The 22,345-nt window shown below is 36.2% G+C and overlaps 1 protein-coding gene across 4 annotated transcripts; it reads left to right on the top strand.

Annotated features, from left to right (window-relative positions):
• Window positions 1-10,484: 10,484 nt before the first annotated feature.
• Window positions 10,485-16,121, top strand: LOC122664828 (two-component response regulator-like APRR2). Of its 4 annotated transcripts, XM_043860829.1 has the most exons (12): window positions 10,485-10,580; window positions 10,703-10,928; window positions 11,877-11,956; window positions 12,073-12,139; window positions 12,338-12,384; window positions 12,549-12,626; window positions 12,761-13,303; window positions 13,486-13,626; window positions 14,300-14,554; window positions 14,665-14,733; window positions 14,812-14,895; window positions 15,932-16,121. In XM_043860829.1, the coding sequence occupies exons 2-12, from the start codon at window positions 10,799-10,801 to the stop codon at window positions 16,109-16,111; spliced, it is 1,674 nt and encodes a 557-aa protein (XP_043716764.1). In that variant the 5' UTR covers window positions 10,485-10,580; window positions 10,703-10,798; the 3' UTR covers window positions 16,112-16,121. The 4 variants fall into 4 exon arrangements, with proteins under 4 accessions (XP_043716764.1, XP_043716765.1, XP_043716767.1 ...); XM_043860830.1 differs by lacking the exon at window positions 12,549-12,626; XM_043860832.1 differs by lacking the exon at window positions 13,486-13,626.
• Window positions 16,122-22,345: the final 6,224 nt, after the last annotated feature.

Genomic DNA, 22,345 nt, shown 5'->3' with positions numbered 1-22,345 from the left:
CATATATATATATGTACGGTTGGCATCTTGAACTTGAGGATGAGTTCTTCAAGCTGGGAAGAATGATGATGTTGGTATGATATAAACATTTATTGCTCATGACCACTTTTCTCTCCCATTCCAATAGCTGTACTCTAATGGTTCTTTTCCAAAGGTTATTATATTCCAAAGATTTGTTTCCAACAATTCTTTTTAATTTTCCCATATATACGTATCTTTTGGCTTTGTAATTGAGTTTTCTAGAGGCTTCTCTACAAGTATTAAGACTTGTGCATTTTGATAGAAAATTCTAGATACTATGCCTTTCTTAGCCCAATGGCCCAAGTCCATGGGCTGGTGAGCTAGGCCTGTGGGCCTTTGATGGCAGGCCATGACAATGGGCTTTTCACCCTAGGGTTGCTATAAAATTATTCTCGTGTATACCCATTGCAGGTAGAGTTTCAGCTTTCAAGTTTAATCTTCTTTGATATGGCTAACAGTGCAGATTGGGTTGGGCCAATCTGATGTCAGTAGGCCAGTCCAATTTTGGCCCAATTCTGTAGGCCTAATGACTTTAAAGCACAACATAGTGGCCCAGGTTGGGTTTGGACAACCTGAACTTAAAAACACAAAAGTTGAGGGCTGAACCTTAAAGCCCACCAAGCAACCACATAATTGAGCTTATTAGGCCCAATATCTATCCTTCATATAAAGGCTCAATACCGGTCTCATTTATTACATATAGATCTTCAGAGTTTCAACTGGGACCAGTTTCCAACTCCAGCCCATTATTACAATGGGAGTGATGCAAAAACTAAGGGGTATTTTTGGACATTTAACTAGTGGTGGGGGGCAGTAATAATGATCCTAGGATACAATTTAGAAAAACTTTCTCCTTTCAACAGAAGCTCCAATTAAAGCAACTCTGGTTGATGATTATTAGCCCTCTGATTTGACCTTATACCATCTTAAACTTGCACGCAATGTCTCTCAGCCATGAGCTTTTTGACTGGTGGCATCATGTGGCCTCAAGAGTGCCACATTGCTTAAAATATATCACACATGGAGAAAACCTTTTTTCTGTAGCATAGATCACTTAATTTGGTCTATGTGGAAAATTGATCAAGTCATTCTCCTCATTCGATGCATAAGTGGACCCCCTTAATCTATCATATGCCGAATTTGATAGGATTCGAATCATCTCCAATAATGAGGGCATCACCCAATGAGTATTCAACAGCTGGGCTGCATAAGCGTGCACCGGGATGTGTGTCAGGCAGCCCAACTGTTGGATGCCTCATTGGACACTCATTGGGTGATCTCCTTATTGGAGAAGATCCCGATCATGTAATTTAATAAGCCAATTCTGATTTGAATTACACCGCTAAGTTGGTCTTTGTTGTTTTAAGTTTTATAGATGCCAAAAAGTTAAAACTTTCATTTTTGGGCAAGAGATCGTTGCCTGGATGCGTGACCCTTGCGCCAGCATGGATGTTAATGAGAGCACATGCAGGAATATCAATAAGGATGAGATTTTTTATTTCATGGGGGTGTTGCTGTAATTTTATGCGCTTTTATGTCTGGTACAGGATTCACGCGAATAAGAATTGTTTTTTTCCCTTCTTTGTTTTAGGAAAAAAAAAAATTCAGATGGTAAACCTTGGCGCTTGCACCCCAGTAGACTATCCTAAAAAGTTGAATTCAAATTGTGATAATTATCAATTAACATTGTTTCCTCTGTTGATTATGTGCTCAAAATAAATAAAAAATAAGAGTCATGATAATTTTAGTTTTCTTGCATCTTCCAAGGAAGCATATGGAGCATCATTTTTAAAAGGCAATAGTTTTCATGCATGACCTGCATTGAGTACGGTTGGATGAACATAAATGCACACCCGAAATGACCAAAGACCCTCACCCCCTTATAAGACAGACTCGATGAGGGGGAATCTCCCGTGCATGAGTCCTATACTACTGTCCCATTCTTAAATGCAATCAATGAGAAAAGATTGAATTGTTCTTGAACTCAAAAGAAACACATATGTTTGTTGAGATTTTTTGTTTTTGATGAAAATATATTTATTGAGATTGAAGATCTAATATTAATCATAACTCCAACTAGGACAAGCTTTGAATTGAATCTCCATCAACCAAAGATTTTATTATTGCGAGAAAGTGTTTTCATTAGTTCAATCCTTTATTTATTACTTGTTGACTCGTTTGATCAACTTTCCTTTGTTAGAAAGAAAAATGATGATCATAGTATTAAAAATAAAAATTATTTGACCCGAGAGTTTAATAAAACCCCTAATCAGGGTCTAATGGATCTTATTTAGACATTAATGTTTCATCCTTTCTTGAATCATTATATCTTTTTTGAATTAATTAGTGGTAAACCTCTTATAATTCATTAAATTTTCATAGTTTAGAAGCCAAATTGTATCATTTTGTTTACAAAAAAAACCTTATCTCTCACCTCAATTGACAAGGAAGGAAGGGGACTGCTACAAGTTCAAGTTCAATCAAAATGTTGACTGGAAATAGTACATCAGCACATGCAATCATTCCTAAAAAGAAATTATGGAAGCCCCACCCTGGCTTCAAGATCCAGTCTATGCATATAATTAAGTGCCAAAGACACAAAAAAAATCTCAGTATTCATTTATTATTACTATGTTTTTAATTTTTGACAAAGGATTAACACTCATTTAATCCATGTGATGTGAAATTATGCTCCCTAGAGAGTTTTCCTAGAGAGATAAAACTTTCAGCCTTCATGCTCCTTGAAGCAACACTTTTATTTTTTGGTTTTTTTTGATGATAAAAGAAAGCAAAGTACAACGAAAACCTAACCTGGCCTAAGAACCATGTGCATAAACTGCTAGGTCACGCACAACGTCCAAACAAACAGGATTCTTAAAGTGGGTAAATACTACATCCGACACACTATTACAAATATACATAAGGTTCTGGATATATAACCATGGCCACGTAGAGTTAGTAGGGGATGGAAGAACAGCCTTGAAGCAACACTTGGTTGTCAATGAATGGGCTCTGTTTGGTTAGAAGTGAAGATTGTAAAAAAAAAATAAAAAAAATTTAACTCTAATTCCAACCAAGTACTCTATTAAATAGTTTGTTTTTTTTTTTTTTTTTTTTTAAATTATTACTATTTCACTTCGCTTCTCTTCGAATCAAACTGGACAACTATACCAAACTAGAGAAATAGGCAAATTGATTAACAAAATACATCTGTGTCATCATTTTAATACATGTGAAGATGAAAAAATATAGGGTAAATTACATGTAACCCTTTGGTTTTCAGATGAAACTTAGATCATACCTCTGATTTTTGAAAAAACTCAAATCACCCCCTTCTATAGTAACGGTGTTAGTTTGCTGTTGGTTATTGGTGTGAAAAGACTTTTTTATCCTGGTACTAAAACATTAGAATTAAATTTACAATAATACCTTTCCTTCATCTTCAACATTGGTCAAGGGTAGTTTAAAGATTTAAATTTATTTAACTGACTGACATCATCACTTAACAGCATAAAACTAACGGTAGAGACTAATTTGTCATATTAAGATCTAAACCAAAGGATGATTTGAGTTTTTTAACAAACCAAAGGGTAACATGTAATTTACCCAAAAATATAATATTCTTACCAAACTAATCATGATTAGTTTTCAGACCACATATTTTTATGTACTCACTCAGCAACAAAACTTAGAACTGTTTGATGGATTTCTTCCAAGTATGGGTCCTAACCTTTAATGGGACTCCATGTTTGGCAGAAACCCATAAAAAAAATTCTCTGTATTGTGGAATTAGTACAGAGGGGGAACAAAGAACATGCAATGAACCATTCAGATATGTAGTTTTCTGCCCACCCACCAGTCACCACAACTACCTGGATGATAATGTTAATTAACCTAACTCCTTTATTTGGGGTAGACAACCAAAGAGCCAAAATCTATGGGCACCAAATCCAAAACCTGTGGGCAACAAGCTTTAAAACTTGTGGGTTTAATCTAGAATAGCCAGAAATTTTTTTGGGATTGAAAGGAATGAGAGGCTGGTGTATGAGCATTAGTCATTCATATTAAGGGATGGAAATTTTGGGTTTTTAGAGGAGAATATGAAAAGTTGTGATGACAGTGCAGTGTCCATTGAAAATGATTTAACACTTTTCAATCTTTGACATATAGTGAAATGGTTAGGGAAAGAGATCTAAACTAAGATATCAAAATGTTACTTTCATGTGGGCCTTTCATTATCACTAGAAAGAAAAAAGAGGGGATAAGGTACCATAACATTATCATCCTTTTGAATGTTATAAATGTATACATATATGGAAAAAAAAAATTGATTGCAATAGAGTGTTTCAATTCAAGATATCAATACAGTTTTCTTCATTTGTAAAGGAAATTAGATTGCCAATTTGACATACCTACCTTGCTTAAAAATCCAAAATAAAATTTCCTTTTCAATCTTTGTTCTATTTATTGCATAGTGAATCATTTTCAACTTCATTCGTAGACATAACACATCATATTGTTGTGTGCAACACGTAAAATTTGTGTCATCTTTGTTTGATTTTGTTTCTATTCATGTTTCATGGTGTTTGTTAAATTTTAACAAAATTTTCTTGTACCAGCCCACTGTATCTAATGTCATCCTTTATTCTTAAGTTGTTGCATGAAGTAACTAATTGTGAAATATTACATTAATTATTACATTCTGTATTTTAAAGTGCTTTGATTTTATCCAAAATTAAAAGATTTTTAAAAAAAATCACAAACTTGTGAAACTGACCATGACACAATGACCAAATTACAAGTAACAAAATTCACTATTAGCATATTTGTATCCAAATGATGGTAGCTCAACTGCTTGACTCAGTTTCCCGAGTTATCTAGTTCCATCAAGGATTTACCAAAAAAAAAAATCTAATTCCATCAAGGAGAGAGAGAGAGAGAGTTAGTCTTCCCCTCTGATAAGGAAAACAGGAAAAGGTGGTAGCCACATTAATTGTTGAAAATTATTTAGAGATGTGGTAGTTGGGAATGCAATGGGTTGATTTTGGGGAATTAATTAAAGTGAGTCTAAGGTTGTGGACTCCTTACTTTTGATATGATGGGTCATTTGGTCTCTCTCTCTAACTTACATTATTTTTCTCAAGTATATTATCATAGATGCCATGTAAAAAATGTGCTAAACATATGTACATCTAAATAGAAAAAGAAAAAGAAAGATTGTATGGGACAACAGGCTTAGGGGTTCTTTCTCTTTCTTTTGTAATTACCATTCAACTAAAAACTACATAAGAGATGACAATGAAGAATTAAGAAGTGAAATCAAATTTGTTTTCTTATCTTATGTTTCAACATCAAGGTAGATTATCGCATATCATTTCAAAACTTTGATGCAACAAAAAGTATATCATTTCTTTTAATAAAGTAGTTTAATGTAATTTTCCTTCTATCTCCTCCCATCCTTTTGGTAGTGAAATATAATAACATATATAGTTTCGTGTGTCTTTGGATTAGTGTTTAAAAATAGATTTAAGAAGCTTGACGTTTCTGTTTCACAAAATAACATTAATCGCTTTCAACCTCAAAAAGATTAATTAATTATTTTTTAAATAGAAAATAATTAGTTACTACAAAATTTTTATGATCTCAGTATTACTTTTGCTTTCTATTGACGAAGGTCGAAAATGTTTTTCCACTATTTCATGAGTCTCATTCAGACATCAAAACCTACAAGTGAAGAGATTTTCTTTTCACCATGGATGAAGAAAAATTATGTCTTGAATTTTATATAGTCTAAAATATATAAAATGTAAGTGATTTACCAATTATATTCTTATAATCATTCTATTAAATGCATACTCACAATGCTGGCTTAAAGTCAATACGTTAAACTGATTGACCTCCTACTAAATAGAAAAGAGTGATCGAAATTTAATCTTCACTCTATCATAGTAAGTTAGACAAGTCATCTCATTTAAAGCATAGTTAAATTACAAAATAAGCAATGCAGAAAAAGTACAACATATGTACAAAGATTTTAGAAAATATAAGAAACATAAGAATAACATATATTTAATTTTCAGTTGGAACCATTCAACAAAATCATCATCATCATCATCTATTAAAGGATCAACCAACTCTTATAAATTAAGGAATAATCATCTTCTGGTTTATTCTTCCGACCTTTTGATGCATGGTTATACTTTAAATTCTTTGTATATCATAATGAAATGGAATATTAGAAGAGTTTATTTTTCGCAAGCAAGTTTACTTGTGCACTACGTTATGCACTCTATACAACTAGAGAAAATTTGCCTTTTAAGGCACTACATAAAGTATATAAGTAATCAATTATGTATTTACCTAGATGTCATGTTTACAAAATGTATCTCTCCTTTTTCGGGAGCTTCCCATGCATGATTGATTAAGGTCTCACAAGTAAATTGAAAAATAAAACTTTCGTTGTCTATATATAAGTGAACTAAAGTACACGCAATGCGAAAGAAAATAGTGAAATTTCCAATTAGTCTTTGCATGGCAGAAAATTTAAAAAAAAAAAAATTAACGTTATTTTAATTTGTCTATTTTCACTCACTTGTTATCAAACAAAACTCCAAGACTCCATCCACTTGCAAGGATACTAGACTAAGGAAAGGAAAAATCCCTCTAGTCGAGCGGGTCTAGGAACCTTTTCTAGTCTTGTGCACATATTTTTGCCACAAGGACAAATGGTGTGACAAATCTGTATATTGGATATTTAACGGATTTCGATATTTCTAATTTTGGGCCTAAATTAAATCATATACCACCATGTAATGACACACTTTACCATGAATGTACTTTTTTGTAGTTATAGATTTTTTAATACTATGTTTTGCTTCTTGGTTAACAAACTTCGTTTAAGTTGAAACTTGACAGTTGCGGACCCTGGGATCTACTTGTCCACAATATTTTACTTCATTCCTACTTATCACATAACAAAAACAGCTTTGCAGATCATGATTCTTTATTTAACCACCAATCTAGAAACTCAATGTCCTACAGAAAAAATTGCATTTCATAGTTATTTTGGCGGTATCTCTAATTACTTGGAAGCTTATATTAGTTTATAAATAGAATAATGATTTTTTAGGAGATAAAAAAGAATTTGTCATTTTGATTGTTAAAATTATTGTTTAGTTTTAACAAAAAAATTTATTTTTTATCTTTAAAAAGAAAATAAGATGCTATCTAATTTTTAAATGCACATTCTATCGATGGAGTTTCTCCCAATGGGAACGTGAATGTATATAAATTATATACACATGTACTTCATTTCTGTCACATAGAAGGTCAAATGAGCTGAAGTGATAGATGGACCTTAAGGCCCTCTACTCACATGTTAAGTTTTAGTTCAAACGAAATTTTCCAAGTGACAAACGAAACATTAAAAAAATCAAGAGAGATCCAATAGTTGTCGGAGTACAAATAGACATACATATACATACATGGGATGCATGTCAATACACGAATTATACTTGATTAAATTGAGTGAGAATTTTTCAGGTGGCCAATTTAGATCATTCCTAATATATCCAAATATTAGTATGGTTGGATCACCTTTCACATGGCACATTAGATGTGCCCATGGATAGAAGCTTTTGTTCATTCTATTTAAAAAATTTTATTTTTGATTAAGAAAGTATATAATTTTGTTTTCTTAAAGGTTTTTTAACCAACTGAATATTCCACTTCCTCGAAAAGAAAAGTAAAGAAAAACTCAATACCTCTAGTTTTGCTTCTTCTTTTTTGTAAGTAGACAAAATCATATTGAAAATGATTTGAAACAAAGTGTAGGGAATTATTGATTCTTCAATTGAAAAATCTAAAAGATTTGCTATGATTCAGATTGAATGATATCTATTCTATCATTATATTTCCTTTTTGTTGGGAGTATGATCCTATTGTCTTCGCTATCATTATCCATCCAATGGCATATTGGTTTTCTAATTTTTTAATTTATCTCGCAAATGATGTGGCAAATTTCAATCATTCAATAGGTAGGGTCTCTTTGGAGTTTATTATATTTGTGATTCATCTCAATTATATGGTTCACGTTGTATTGAATTTTCCTTCTTACATATTTTTAATAGTCAATATATAGAACTACTACATATTATTGATGATTCCAAACCCTAAATGGAAACCATTCAAAAATTAGACGTATAGAAACCATTTCCCAAAGAAAAAAGAAGATAAGGAAGAAAACAATTGATCATCGTTTAACAAAACAAAATGAAAATGTAATGATAGAAAAGTGTGGAGCGTTAAAGTCCATCCTAACACGAGAAATTATTGAGTCTGATATGGATTGAGATGTAAACGGATTGAATACGAATCAGATATAATACTATCGATCGTTTTTCAAATACGAATTTCCCTAAATGGATAGACACAAAAATCAGATTCGAGGTTGGTTGGAGGAGGAAAAGTGAATTCAAATCTCGTGATCTGTTTATATATATGTTTGACCTTACTATCTAACTTCCACTCGTGACAAGAGTTACCCCCAGCCCACATGTGACTCACCCCCTCCGACTTTTTGCCAGTTCTGCCAGAACATGACGTGTCATTCCGTACACCTATCTGCTCTTAGTCTCTTTAATAATTGAAGTTACTGTTTTGGTGCTTACTCACTCCCAAATCCCCCGATTAATTTAATTGCTTAACTAATAACTACCAGTTCCCATTCTTAATTACCATTAGAAGAAGCTAATCCTTTTCCTTCCTTAATTTGATTCTCTTAAACTCTTTTTAAATAATTATAAAGGAGCAGATCTAAATTACACAAAAACCCATGCACTTAAAACTTTGTGACACTTAGTGAGGCTAAAATCATGGCATCGGATCGACTACACACCCGAAATCGACATGGGATCTCGGATATGGATCTGTATATCAACATATTGTATTAGACGGTTTTACCCTTGATTTTATAAAAAAATTAATTTTTGACATTTTTACCCTTGCTCGGTATTGTTAGTTTGTTACATTGCTAGAGGAATAGGATTGGCCTCAGCTGGTACCAATAATAATCGATATGACCGATTCCAAACTGATGTCTAAAACCATGGGCCCACCAACTTCACATTTCCTTCAGCTTAGTAATTAATCATGTTGGGCTCAGGATTGAGATATCGGTATTGGTCTCTGTCGATACTGATCTAGATTGACCTGGATCAAACGGTTCTATCCCTAATTTTCACTAATTTTTTTTTATGATTTTACCCTTGATGACATATCAATACCCGATCCACTGATACGATACCGATACCGATACCTGGTCTATCTACAGTATTCCTATGTGGCAAACTTAGCGAAAGGGCATTCAAGTTGAGGAGGGGTATATAGATTTCAGCCTTTGACACTAGGGACTTGGGAGAGGGGTGTTGTCTTTTGGCTTCTCTTTGTGATAGTGAGAGTGTGTTTGACAATTCAAAGATGCTACCTTAGATTACCAGTTACCATTCCAATTGGTATAAATCCAAATGGGGCCAGTGATAGTGAGTGATGATGTATCCTGAAAAGCAAAGCAAAGCCAGCCCAGTCCATCCATAAATGGTAATAGTTGTACATGACTGACTCTGTTCAACCTAATTTTCTCTAATTCATCCCATCTATTGGTTGGGCCAGATCACTGAACCGGGTTTATTTTTAAACCTATAAGGCTATAATAGTAAAGCTGTTCTCATCCATGTTAAGATGGAAAAGTGAATCTTTCTTTGGTTTTTGCAGAAAGGTAATTCACTTTGGACCATTTCAAGAGGAGAATAAAGGGGTAGCAGAAAGAGAATACATGGGGATATCATTGTCATAATTAGAGTTTAGAATGGTAATTTGGCTATTTAAGGATCTAAAAAGGGCTCTTTATGTTAAAAAGAATTGAGATTTATGGTGAAAGAGTTACTACTATTTGTGACCTTTTTGGGGGATCCTTTGCATATTCTGTGGTTCATAGCTACCGACAGCAACTGGTACATACACACCGCAGGAACCGCACTAAAACCCTCTCTCTCTCTCACGTTCCATTTACGACTGAAGAAGAAGGTTTCACCATTGAAGAGCCTGTCTGTCCTTCCTCACACTGAAACTATGTATGTTGTTAGTATGTTTATAAATTTCTAATGGTTCTACTATGATTTAATCAGGATTTTATTTGTCTTCTTGAGCTTGATGGGTCATTGAATATAAATTTGAAATGTCTCTCCCTACCCAGTGATCTTTTCTTTCTTGTCTCACCCTTTATTATTTCTGGCTTTTTGCTCCTTATAAAGTGAATCAATAGTTGTTTTTTTGGAGTTGGGTTGTTAGCATTTGATTTCAGCTTTTTGCTTCTCTTCCATTTATGAACTCTGGAGGACTTTGTTTGACTGATGTATGAGTTTTCTCCTCAGTTTCTAAAATTTTGGATTTTTCATTTTTTCTCGCAAAATTCTGGCTCTTCTTCTTTTAACGGGTTCTTCATATGGATCCTGAAGAACAGTGAACACATGAACTGTCCACTTAGCATCACACTCTTAAGGGTTTTATTTAAAAAAAAAAAAAAATCTTCAGTAGATTATGAAGGTTATTTGTTTGTTAATGGGTTATCTCTAATTTATTGATTCTTATAAATTTTGATGTTTTCTTCATTTGGATCAAACAGGATTATATGATCTGGGTCCTGCAGTATTAGAACAGCATCCTGACGAGTAGTGATCTCCCACACTCCTGAGTAGACTGAAGGAATGCCAAGTCAACTATGGTTTGCACTGAAGATGATCAACTGGGCTGGAAGGATTTTCCTAAAGGCCTCAGGGTTCTTCTCCTTGACGAAGACAGTGAATCGGCTGCAGAGATAAAATCAAGACTTGAGAAAATGGAGTACATTGGTTAGTGACCTTCTAAATTCCCCTTCTGTTTATAGCTTCAGATGAACTATGATAATTGCCCAAGTTTGCAACTTGGAATTTATCCTTCTCCTTTTTCCTGTCTCACTCAACTTTTGGTCATCCTTGGTGCTTGCATTTGTAATTGAAGTTGTCATGTATTCCTCATAGCATTAGATATCCCATGTTTGATTCTTTGCAGATGTCACGGTTTTCAGTTTTGATAAATACTTTTGAATTAGAACAGAACGTATCTTTTTAACTTAATAGGAATATACTCCATGTTATGCCCCAAGTGTCCAAAAGTAGATTTCTAGATTAAAGGTTGAAAGTATAAACTTGTCAACTTTTTCTGAAAGACATTTCTTTTGTTGGCTATCAGGAATTTAAATCCTATTTTTGTGAGCAGGTAATTATAAATTGTCTAGTTCTCCCCCATCGTCGTCCCTGAGTTGACAGATAATTACTGCTTTTGATCTGTATTATGTTCATTTTGCTGAATCCAATAACTTTGAGTGATAAAATAGTGGATCAATTTTGATACACTCGTACTGTGAACAAAATCGACAGAACAATAATCATTTTAGAGTAAAATTCTGTCATCTATGTATCTAATTTCTTAGTTGTTTTCTGTAGTCTATTGTCATCTTAGTTTTATTTTCTTAGCTGTTGTCCTCTCTTAAAAGTTCTCAGAATGTTAGTCCCTTTTTCTTTTCATTTTCTTAATTGTTGGCCTCTTTTAAAGTTTCAGATTGTTAAGTCCTTTTTTCCCCTCTGAATAAATGCTGGATGTTTGTCCATTTCCACTATTATTTATATTTGTTTTAACCTTTGGAGGCATAGACCAAATGAAGCCAGATGATTGAGTTGGGAAGGGGGTGGAGGGAGGCTTCTATTACTACCTGATCTGTTTTCCTGTATTAATGCTGACATTATGCATGTTGTTTGCAGTTTCCACATTTTGCAACGAGAATGAAGCATTGACAGCTATTTCAAACAAAACCGAGTGCTTCCATGTTGCCATAGTGGAGGTAAGGAGATTTAATTTCAGAAAATTTTGCAAAACTTATCACTTGGCTAATTAAATGCATAACTACATTACGTTGCTCTATGGTGTACCCATCTTGAAATGCATCTGGGGTTACAGGTCAGCACAGGCAATAACCATGGGAGTTTCAGGTTTCTCGAGAGTGCCAAGGACCTACCTACCATCAGTAAGTGTGTTCATCTCTGACTCTCATAGCCATTCCAAGTTAGTTTCAATAAACTTTTAACTTCTCACCTTAATTTTAAGTCTTACTAGAATAATTGGTTTATTTTAGAGTTGACACCAGATTGTCTTCATAACTCTTAGCATTCAGTATCTTAATTCGCTCACAGCTGCTAATATGACATGAAATTTTCTGATGCAGTGACATCAAATATCCAGTGCTTAAGCACTATGATGAAGTGCATTGCAGTAAGTTTTCTAATCTGTCCTCTCAACTCACAGGCACACATGTGAAAGTGCAGTAGTTCCATTCACATATATAAACACGGAGGCTGTCCTCATGCAACTGTTCATATATGCATGTAAACGCACATGAAAATGGTGCCTTCTCTCATTTATATCTTGAATTTCAGCTTGGTGCGGCAGAGTTCCTTCAGAAGCCACTATCTGAAGACAAATTGAAGAACATTTGGCAGCATGTGGTTCAAAAGGTGTGCCATAATAACCACTGAACCATTTAATTCTTGGTTTGGGAATTTTGGATTTTACTGCTGTAGAAATATGATTTAATTCTAATGCTATCAACTGGGAATGGAAAATTTCTGAGACGATTAGTCCTGAACAGGCCTTAAATGCAGGAGGAACAGGCATCTCCAAATCATTGAAGCCCATCAAAGATACCATAGTTTCCAGGCTTCAGCTCCAAGTGGAAACGATGAACCCACAGAGTGAAAATATCTTGGAAATGGAAAGCGAACCCCAGGACTACAAGCATAACCATGAGCATTCAGCGGCTAGTGATAGGTTTCCAGCACCTTCAACCCCACAATTGAAACAGGGGGGAAGATTGTTAGACGATGGTGACTGTCAAGACCAACCTAACTCCGCAATGGAGAAAGAGTCTGGGGATCAAGAAGCAGAATCAAAATCTGTCGACATTACTTACAGCAATCCTGCTGAGGAAACTACTATTAAAGTTGATCTAGCACCAGGCACCAAAGGTGCTGGGATCAAAGAGGAGGATGACTCACATGATGGTTCTAAGACTGGAACCAATATATCTTCTCAACAAAATGATAAAGACAGGGTAGCGGATTCTGGAGTTGAGGAAAAGACATCAAACCTTCCTTCTTTTTGTGGGACCAGAGTAAACAAGAGGAAGATAAAGGTAGTTTAATTTAATTCCTAATGAAGGTTAAAATGGATTTATGAATTCAGAAGCATAAATCATTGCTCGACTTTGTTATCAACAGGTTATCTGACCAAGTTTTGCTGCTGTGGTCTTAAATTTAAACAGTGTTTGAGAAAGATAATTTTCATAATCTTTGTTTGAATTATTGGTGTTTTCAGATCGACTGGACTCCTGAACTGCACAAACGATTTGTGCAAGCAGTTGAGCAACTGGGGGTCGACCAAGCCATCCCTTCTCGAATTCTAGAATTAATGAAGATGGATGGTTTGACAAGACATAATGTAGCAAGCCACCTCCAGGTTAGTATTGAAAGCTTCGTAGTATTATCTCGGGATTACACGGAATGATTCAAAGAAGAGATAACGGGAAACAGCCCCATACCTGGATGGTTAAGCTCTGGGCTAAAGAACTTAAGAACCCTTTAAACCAGAAACATTTAACACCTTGAAACAGGTTTCTGTGAAGTGCCTGCTTGTGAGAAACAGGTTTCTGGGTTACTTTGTCTATAAAATGTGGATAAATACAAAGGGAGAGTATCAAAATTCAGAACACCCTTTTTTAATTGAAAGTGAAATAGATCAAGATGATAGCAGTATTTTGGAATGGTTGTCATGTCTTTTGAAAGTAGAAAATGGTCAGAGTTCCTTCATTTGGGGTTGAACCTCCATAGTTTTGTCAATCTGTAAAACTCTCTTTCTTTGCATTCAAAACTTTATTTCTTTTTCCCTATTTCTTTCTCAAACTGTGAAGTCTGACCAATGTTAGATATGGTTAATGCTTAACAGTTGGGCAAAAGGGTCTTCTCATCAGGGGAGTAAGATAACTGAACTTAATTAGGACTGGAGTAGTACATCAGGAAGTGATCCAACAATTTAAGGATGCAAGGATATGTACAGTTATTAGGACCACCATGTTTGTTTTACAGTACCTAAATGAGTGGTTTTTGTTGATGTTGCTGTTGTTGTTGTGCAGAAGTATCGAATGCATCGAAGACACATCATGCCAAAGGAAGATGATCGGAGATGGCATCATCCAAGGGACACTATGCAGAGGGTTTATGCACAAAACCCTGTCATGGCCTACCCTCCATACCATGCTAATCATGGTTTCACAACCAGCCAGATATACCCTGTATGGGGTCATCCTCCCAGCATCCAAATGTGGGGTCATCCAGGGTTCCCCTCGTGGCAGCCTTCAGAAATCTGGCCTTGGAAAACTTATGCAGGGGTAATGTTGGAACTCTTTAGTGCCAAAAAAATGGAGGATCATAACATCATAGTATATAGTAGCATTTAGCATATTTGATGTTTAAACTAATGAGCATTGCTGTGTTTTAGATGCATGCTGATGCATGGGGAAGCCCTGTGATGCCCACACCACAAGTTCCATCCTCGCCCTTTCCTCAAGTGAGTATCGTGATATGAAAAATTATATATTATGTTGATTAAATCTTGTATCGTTAAGTACCTCTGGATTTGGATTAGGTGCTCAATTACCCAGGCTGTCATGGTTCAGACACAGGTCAGGAGCCAGGAAACTTGCAGAAATTCCCACTTGAGTTTAATCCGGTAAATCCACTTTCTACTTGGAAAATGATCACCTCTCCCTATCAATTTCATGGGCATTGAAAGTATCTAGGGGTATATCAGTTGTTAACACTCACTCACCCATGTATTTTATACAAGTACCCCTGAATATCTTTTCCTGCTATTTGGTTTGTTTATACCCATGTGTGATCTGATCACTACCCTTCCTACCTCCATCTTGTTTAATTTCCTTTGATTAAGATTGAAGTAGAAGATTATGTAGTGCAAAGGCCATCTGCTTCCCCCTCCTTGCCATCCCTATAGTTATGAACTTGTCCAAAAGAAGAATCCCTATGGTTGTGATCAAGGCTTAAAAACTCGAAATTGGACATGGGATCAACCTCCATCAATTCCGGCCCCGGAATTGATTGAAACCCTAGAAATTAGAAATAGGAAGAAGCAAAGATTTCCACAGACATGTTTTGTTGGAGTTTCTGATTCAAAGGATTTGTGGACAGGGTTTTAGAATCAGGAATCAGATCATTGAATCGGTCGATTGGCCGGAATTGGTTGAAACCCTAGAAAATAGAAGCGGGAAGAAAAGCAAAGATTTTTACCACAGATATGTGTTTTTTTTTTAAAGTTTCTGATTCAAAAGGCTTGTAGACAGGGCTTTTAGAATTTCGGACTAATTCTATGTGGCTGATTCACACCCAAAAAGTCTAGAAATTCCCTGTTTTGGATCTGAGGACCGCTTACGACCTATTCTGATCTAATCCGATCCGAATTGGAATCAGCTTGTCTCTGATTCCACGTTTTAAAACCCTGTTTGTAGATCTTGTTACAAGAGCTAAGTTCCAAAAATTGCCGAAAATGAAGATCTGAGTGCATTAATGGTCGATTAAAAGAGGGATTTAGAAATCAGGCATAACCTAATTCTTCTGATTCCAGTCTCATTCTTTGAATCATGATGGTGATTAATAAGAATAGAAATATCCTTGGATTTGGAACTAAAATGAGCTTGTGTTTTAGTATTTGTGGTGTATGGGTAGAGCTGACTTTTGGGATTGATGAACAGGGAGAGGAGGAGATTGACAGGGTGGTGAAGGAGGCAATAAGCAAGCCGTGGCTGCCTCTACCATTGGGACTAAAGCCTCCTTCCACCGAAAGTGTACTCTCTGAACTTTACAGCCAAGGCATCTCCACCATTCCTCCTCACACCTCCACCACCACCACCAACATCAATTCATGGTATTAAAAAAAAAAAAAAAAAAGATAAAAAGAAGAAAACTACAAGGAAGGAGAAGGGTCTTATCCTATCCGACATGACAAGACAGAGGAGCTGAGGAAGGGCCACGTGTAGTGCTTCTAATTGGTGGCTGTAAATAGAAGGCCAGGTGGGACACCTGTCAGCTTGAGTTATCAAAGTCTACCCTTACAACCCAACAATGTCTTTTTCCATTTTTGTTTTTGTTTTTTTTTTGTTCTTTCATGTTCTGAAGGGTAAAGCATCAGCAGTAGCAGCAAAGATTGGAAAAAGAGAGTGGAGTGATCATGATAAGATAGGAATATGTTTTGGAGTGTTGGGTGGGGTCGGGGGAATCTCTCTTATTTTTGGATGAGGTGGGGCCGTACTTGTGTGATCTGGATTACATAGACAAATTAATTTTATCATCTTGCTGTCTTGATTGTCGTTGTCATTCTGGATGATCTCTCTGATTGGCATCTGATTTGTCCTTAAATAGGTGGGGTTGGGGTGGGTCCTCCAAGAAAAAATATGGGTTTATTTTGATGTTGGTGGAAACTGAAAAGCGTTTTCAGCTGTAGTAGTGGTTGTGTTAAGGTAGGCCTAAGATAACTATAGGAGAAGTGGTGAAGAAAGACGAGCGTGGATCGTGTCCTTGTACAAGTATTATTCAAGGCTCCACTCACATGGATATGGAGAAGTGGATTCCATGTGGGTGGGGTCTTGTATGATACTTGTACAAGGACATGATCTGATCTCAAGAAAAACATGCTTAGCTTAGGTCTTGTTCCCTCTATGATTTCAAATAGAAGTGATTAGAAAATAAAGATCTATGTGGTGGATCCTATTTAGTTGGGCTTTGATTGCTGTGACGATGTTGTTGTAGTTCTCACTCCTTTCTCGAGGTCTGCGGTTCATTGTTGAGCAGTTAAGATGTGTAATTAAGTGGGGTCAATGCCTATCCTCATATGAATAAAGTTTTGGTTGCTCTAAAAATGTATTTTGGATCAATAATTGGAGTTGATGTCTACCAGTATTTTTGGTATCTGTTTTGTTTTTGGTTTTTCTGAAAGGTAAAGTTTGGATCAATAATTGGAGTTGATGTCTACCAGTGTTTTTGGTATCTGTTTTGTCCATTACAGGACAAGTGGGTCCCATTACCCATAACTGAAACTGAATTGTTTATTAAATGGTTTTAGTTTGTGAAATCAAAACAATTTACTAAACGTTTTTTATTTCCTTGTTTTTAAATGGTTTCGGGCTCGATTTTGTTATTTGTTTAAACGTAATAGGTTCATTAATGATCCTTGAACGGTTTAATTAACGATTTAGTTGATGGTTAACTAACTAGATAGGTATACCATTATACCCTAGTACCCTACAAATGCAAGGAAGATACATCCCTTGTACAAAACAAATACATGGCCTTTTAAGCGCACATATTTGTATAAGACAAAAAGAGAATAAAGCCATGTTCAAGTCAAAAGACATCACTCTATCTAAAAAATAAAAAAAAGATCAAGTTTCTCTCCACCCATAGAGGATGGTTCACCTACTATCCTAGGGTTCACAAATCCCTCCTAGGAATTTAGTATGCTCCCAAAATACCCTCTTGATACCCTTTCCCATCTTCTCTTGCCCCACGATGAATGAAGTCCTACGATAAATGGAATCCTATTCACCGTGGTGGAGGAAAACTCGGTCCAAAATAAAATAGAATAAAAAAGCAACATTACACATACACAAAAGTAACGTCACTGAAAAATGGTATAATTGGTTTACAAACGGTTTAAAAGCGGCAATTAAATGGTTTAAAACCAAGGGAAATAGAACACTACCCGGTTGTGCGCCTTGTGTGGCTCCCTCGCTTAGACACAAACTGCCTTGATTGCTTCGGATTTCTACCTTTACATTGGGGCAAGGTGGTCATTTTCAGGTGGGCAAGGCGGCTTGTGTTTAGGCGTATGAGCCATGCAAAGCTCGGGTAGCGTTCTTTCTCCCTAAAACCAAATAGTTTGATAATTCATTGCACTTTTTCAAACCATTTATGAAAAAGTTTAATGGTTCTGATTTAAACAGCTTGGTTCGGTTTCAATAAACGATTTTGGTTTACATAGACACCCTTACAACACAACCTCTAGATTGGGTTGGGCTGGCTTTATAAGATCTTTGTGTTTGTTTCCAACAACCCAATATGGTGTGATAGTGAAGGAATGAAGGATAAAAATCCTCTGCAGTGCACCGATCTGGCGGTGCACTACGGTGCGGCTTTGCGAGCTCGACATGTGGACACAGCAACATCCAACTGTGTGAGCTCGATTGCACTTTTTTTTCTTCTCGAGCTTGGCGGTGCATTGCGGTGCACCCTGAGCCCGAACAGGGCTTGGGTTGAGATATCTTGGCCCTAAGGCCGGGTCAAGGTTGAAAATTTTTGGCCCTGAGTCAGGACCGGGCTGAGCCAGGCCTGGCCCAACCCGACCTTGTCTTTTTCTTCTTCTTCTTCTGAGCTTGGCCAGCTCATGCATCTCCCTTCCCTCCCATGGTCAGGGCCAATCAGGGTTAGACCAACCCACTCATTGTTGGATTTTTTTCTTGCCCTGAGTCATGACCGGGCTGGGCTTAGGCCCAACTAAGAGGACTTAGGGTTGGGCTAGGGTTTTAAAAGGCCCAGCCCAACGCAACCCTGTTGCAACCCTATTCCTAATGATAGACATTCGAAGAGATGGAGGGCAGAGAACATAGATCAAAGAGAAATCTCACTGATGTGGAAGGTCAAACCCATCAGTTAGCACCCTTCTACTAATGCAAGCCTATACAATGACTCTGTTAAGCCCATTACATGTAAAACCTTAGAATAAGAACTAAAATTCCTGTGTTTAATACATGGGTCCTATTTGGGTTGCCAAATTTGACAAAGGTGAGTGATGAACACAAGATAATTAAACACAACTAGATGACGACCTGTTCTCCGAGCTAGTAATGATAGTTTCAACCTACCTAGTAACCACTATCATTACATTCTAATTAAGACAAATCCCATAAGAAAACTAACTCTCTCTCTCTCTCTCTCTCATTCTAAAGAACTATAATGCAATGTTTGGTACACGAACATATGTCACCGATTCGACATCATTAAAGTACAAGCTTCCAAACTCCAAAACAATTATTTGTTGAGGGTTGATGTCTTGTATTTTATGATTTGGGTTGTAGATCGTCTTCAAAGGGTCGTTAAAAATTCATAGCTTTTTAGGGTTTACATAAGGGTAATTTCGGATATGACGTCTCTTTGTTTTCCCTGTAAATTGGTAGTCATGGGGGGTTATTAGGGTTCAAAGAATTCTTTGTTGATAGAGAGATAGAGGCATGAGGTAGAGAGCTTGTGACCCTTTCCTCTATTGTTAGCAGTGAAGACCCTCTCTCATCTCATTGTAGATGTAGGCATCTTACCGAACTACGTATATTAGTTCTTACGTTGTCTCTTCCTTTTGTTAAATCAATCTAAATTTCTAGACACTTGATGCGTTTCCCGGTTGCATCTTAGATTTTATTGTTTAATTGCTTCCCCTTTCAGCATCAATGCTGAACCTAGCAATCCATAATCAGATGATACAGAGATCTCTTCATTTCCCAAAAATAGGGAAGATTCCCTCATCTTGCTTTTTGGTCCACTCCAAAAAGCTACCATCAGTGATGATAAGGTTGTGACCACCTGATGGTTTTAATTGGACTGGTTGATCCTTACAAAAGGGAGTAGGAATAGATTCAATAAGTTGAGTAGAATGACAGGAAATCCACTGAAAAATGAGACTCATTAAATGTTGGGGGTTTGGTTTTTTAGAGTTAAATAAAACTGAATTTCTTTCTAACCAAATGAAAAAAAAAGGAGAAATGTTCTCTTTGTGGGATGCAGTGGAATGCAGGGGCCACGTCGCTCCTGTGCCCAGGCACATTGGGGAGGGGGTGGAATTTCCTCCATTCATGGGGGCACGCCAGTCATTTCTGCCCCCATGTGTCTGAGAGTGGCCCTTGCATCCCACGCAGAGAACGTTTCTCCAAGAAAACATAATTCTAAATCACTAAACCCAAATGACCCATACACCTTTTTCACTCCTTTTCATGCAAGGATACACTATGACAGTCATAGTGTAGTTCAGATAATGGTAAGCCTTTATCAATAAATAAATAAAGGTAAGCCAATAACAAATCCTCTCTCTCTATTGGATTCAAGTTGGTGACTCTGTGTGTGTGTGTGGTGTGCTCACGGAGTCAGTGCGCACCACACTAGTTAAAACTTTATGGACTCATCAGTGTGGGTTTTGTTTGCTTTCCACACTACATGATAGGAAACATCAAATGTGATACTGAACAATCATGTAAAATTGTAGAAAACAAAGTCTATAATGATGCAGAAAAGAATGAAAATCATAAACAATAATCACACAGTAAATATTTACATGATTCAATAAGATTATCTACATCCACAATGAGATGAGATCTACTACACCATCAATGAAAAATAGGGTTATAGTTGTTCATCCTCACGCCTCTCTCAGATTGATTACAAAGAAAGAACCCCGTTAGAAATTTATACTGGAATCCTATATAGGTAGAATAACGAAATATCTATATAGCCCTAAAAAATTATTCCTTTGGACTCTACAACCTCTTAACGGTCATTCGAAATCAGTCGATTAATGCAAGCGACAGAATACAAGACATCGTACTCAGGTCCTCAACACAAAATACCATTCTCAAAGAATTAAATCATTATGTGAAATCCTATTCCAACCCGGCTCTTCCCTACAAGACATGATCGACTTGCAAAAATGGTCCCTAATCTCCATTATGAAATATTCTTAGATCCATCCGAATCTGTCCGCTCCCTCCCTCCCTCTTTCTTACCCTTTGCAATCATAAAACCTGAATGAACTCTTTTTTGTTAGAAGACATTGGGAATCTTCTCTTTCGAATCTTTGCCTTATTAAAGCTTCACTGGGAAGAAGACTCTTGAGCCATTGACAAGCATCATTCTGCTTGGTTGTGGAACAAAGCATTGCATGCAAATATGTTTGGTTTAAACAATACTGCAACAAGTAAGCTCTCTCACTACTATTGGAACTGATGTAGATATATATGTTCATGGAATAAGCCAAGGAGAGAAACTTAGTTCTTCTAGGAATTCATAGGCAGCTTAGACTATATATGTATCTGTGACTTCTTTGGTTTGTGGGTCTTTTCAGGATGTTACATGCATATATATGCTGACAAAAAAATTGAAAATTGAGAAAGACCCATTTGGACATATAGCTTGAAGGTTCAATGAATACATTATATAAAGATAGAAGAAAGAGTAGTTTGGTCATTTTTTAGGCAATGGAGGGGGACTCGGTGGTGGAATTGGTAAAGGTGGAGGAGTTGGAGGTGGTGCTGGAGGTGGGGCTTCATAGTGGTGATGGTGTTAATGGTGGATGGCAGTGGTGGTGGTGGTGGTAGTATTGGGTATCTATATTGTAAAAGAAGATGATGATTTGATGAAGATGAGGGCATTTTGGTCTTTTCAAATTTTAGCAAATAGGTCAAGGCAATTAGGTCTTTTCAAATTTTAGAAAAGATAGAAGAAAGGGTAGTTTGATCATTTTTTAGTATTTAATGCCTGGCGTGCACTTAAATGACTTTAGGGGGGTAAAGTAGGAGTGGTACGTGAAATTTTAAGGGGTGGTACGTGGACTTGTCAGAACCTTAGGGGGGTATGAGGAATATTGGGTGCATTTTAGTGGGTACACGTATCTAACCCTTTTCTTTTCTAGTTACCCAATTTGTTTTATCCAACGCCAAGCAAAGATGAAGGGAATATTTAAAGTTGGAGAAAAATGTAGAGAAGTATGTACAACCAATTACTTGCCTTTCTTCATAGAGAAAATGTATAATTATTAAATTCTCTCTCTAAATTAATATGCCTTCATATTAGGAAAGAAATTTGAATTCCAAGTGCATTAGAAGAGCTGTGGAAGTTGTCAAGGAACAACCATCTCTGAGTATATAATAACTTCATTTACCCTGGACCCACAATACAATAAAACTTGATGTAAGAGATTGACAAAAGGAATTCTTTCATCTTTGATCTATAATCAAATAGAACCAAGTGGATGTATTTAGGCAATTAAATGGAATCAAAACCAGGCCAGTGATATTGAAAAGAAAGAACTCTTAAATTGATGGAGGTTGGAATTCTGGAGTACAGAGGTG

Source organism: Telopea speciosissima, chromosome 6, assembly GCF_018873765.1.
Source record: "Telopea speciosissima isolate NSW1024214 ecotype Mountain lineage chromosome 6, Tspe_v1, whole genome shotgun sequence".
NCBI lineage: Eukaryota > Viridiplantae > Streptophyta > Magnoliopsida > Proteales > Proteaceae > Telopea > Telopea speciosissima.
The sequence above is the reverse complement of the archived record's forward strand: the minus strand, read 5'-3'. Positions and strand labels throughout refer to the sequence as shown.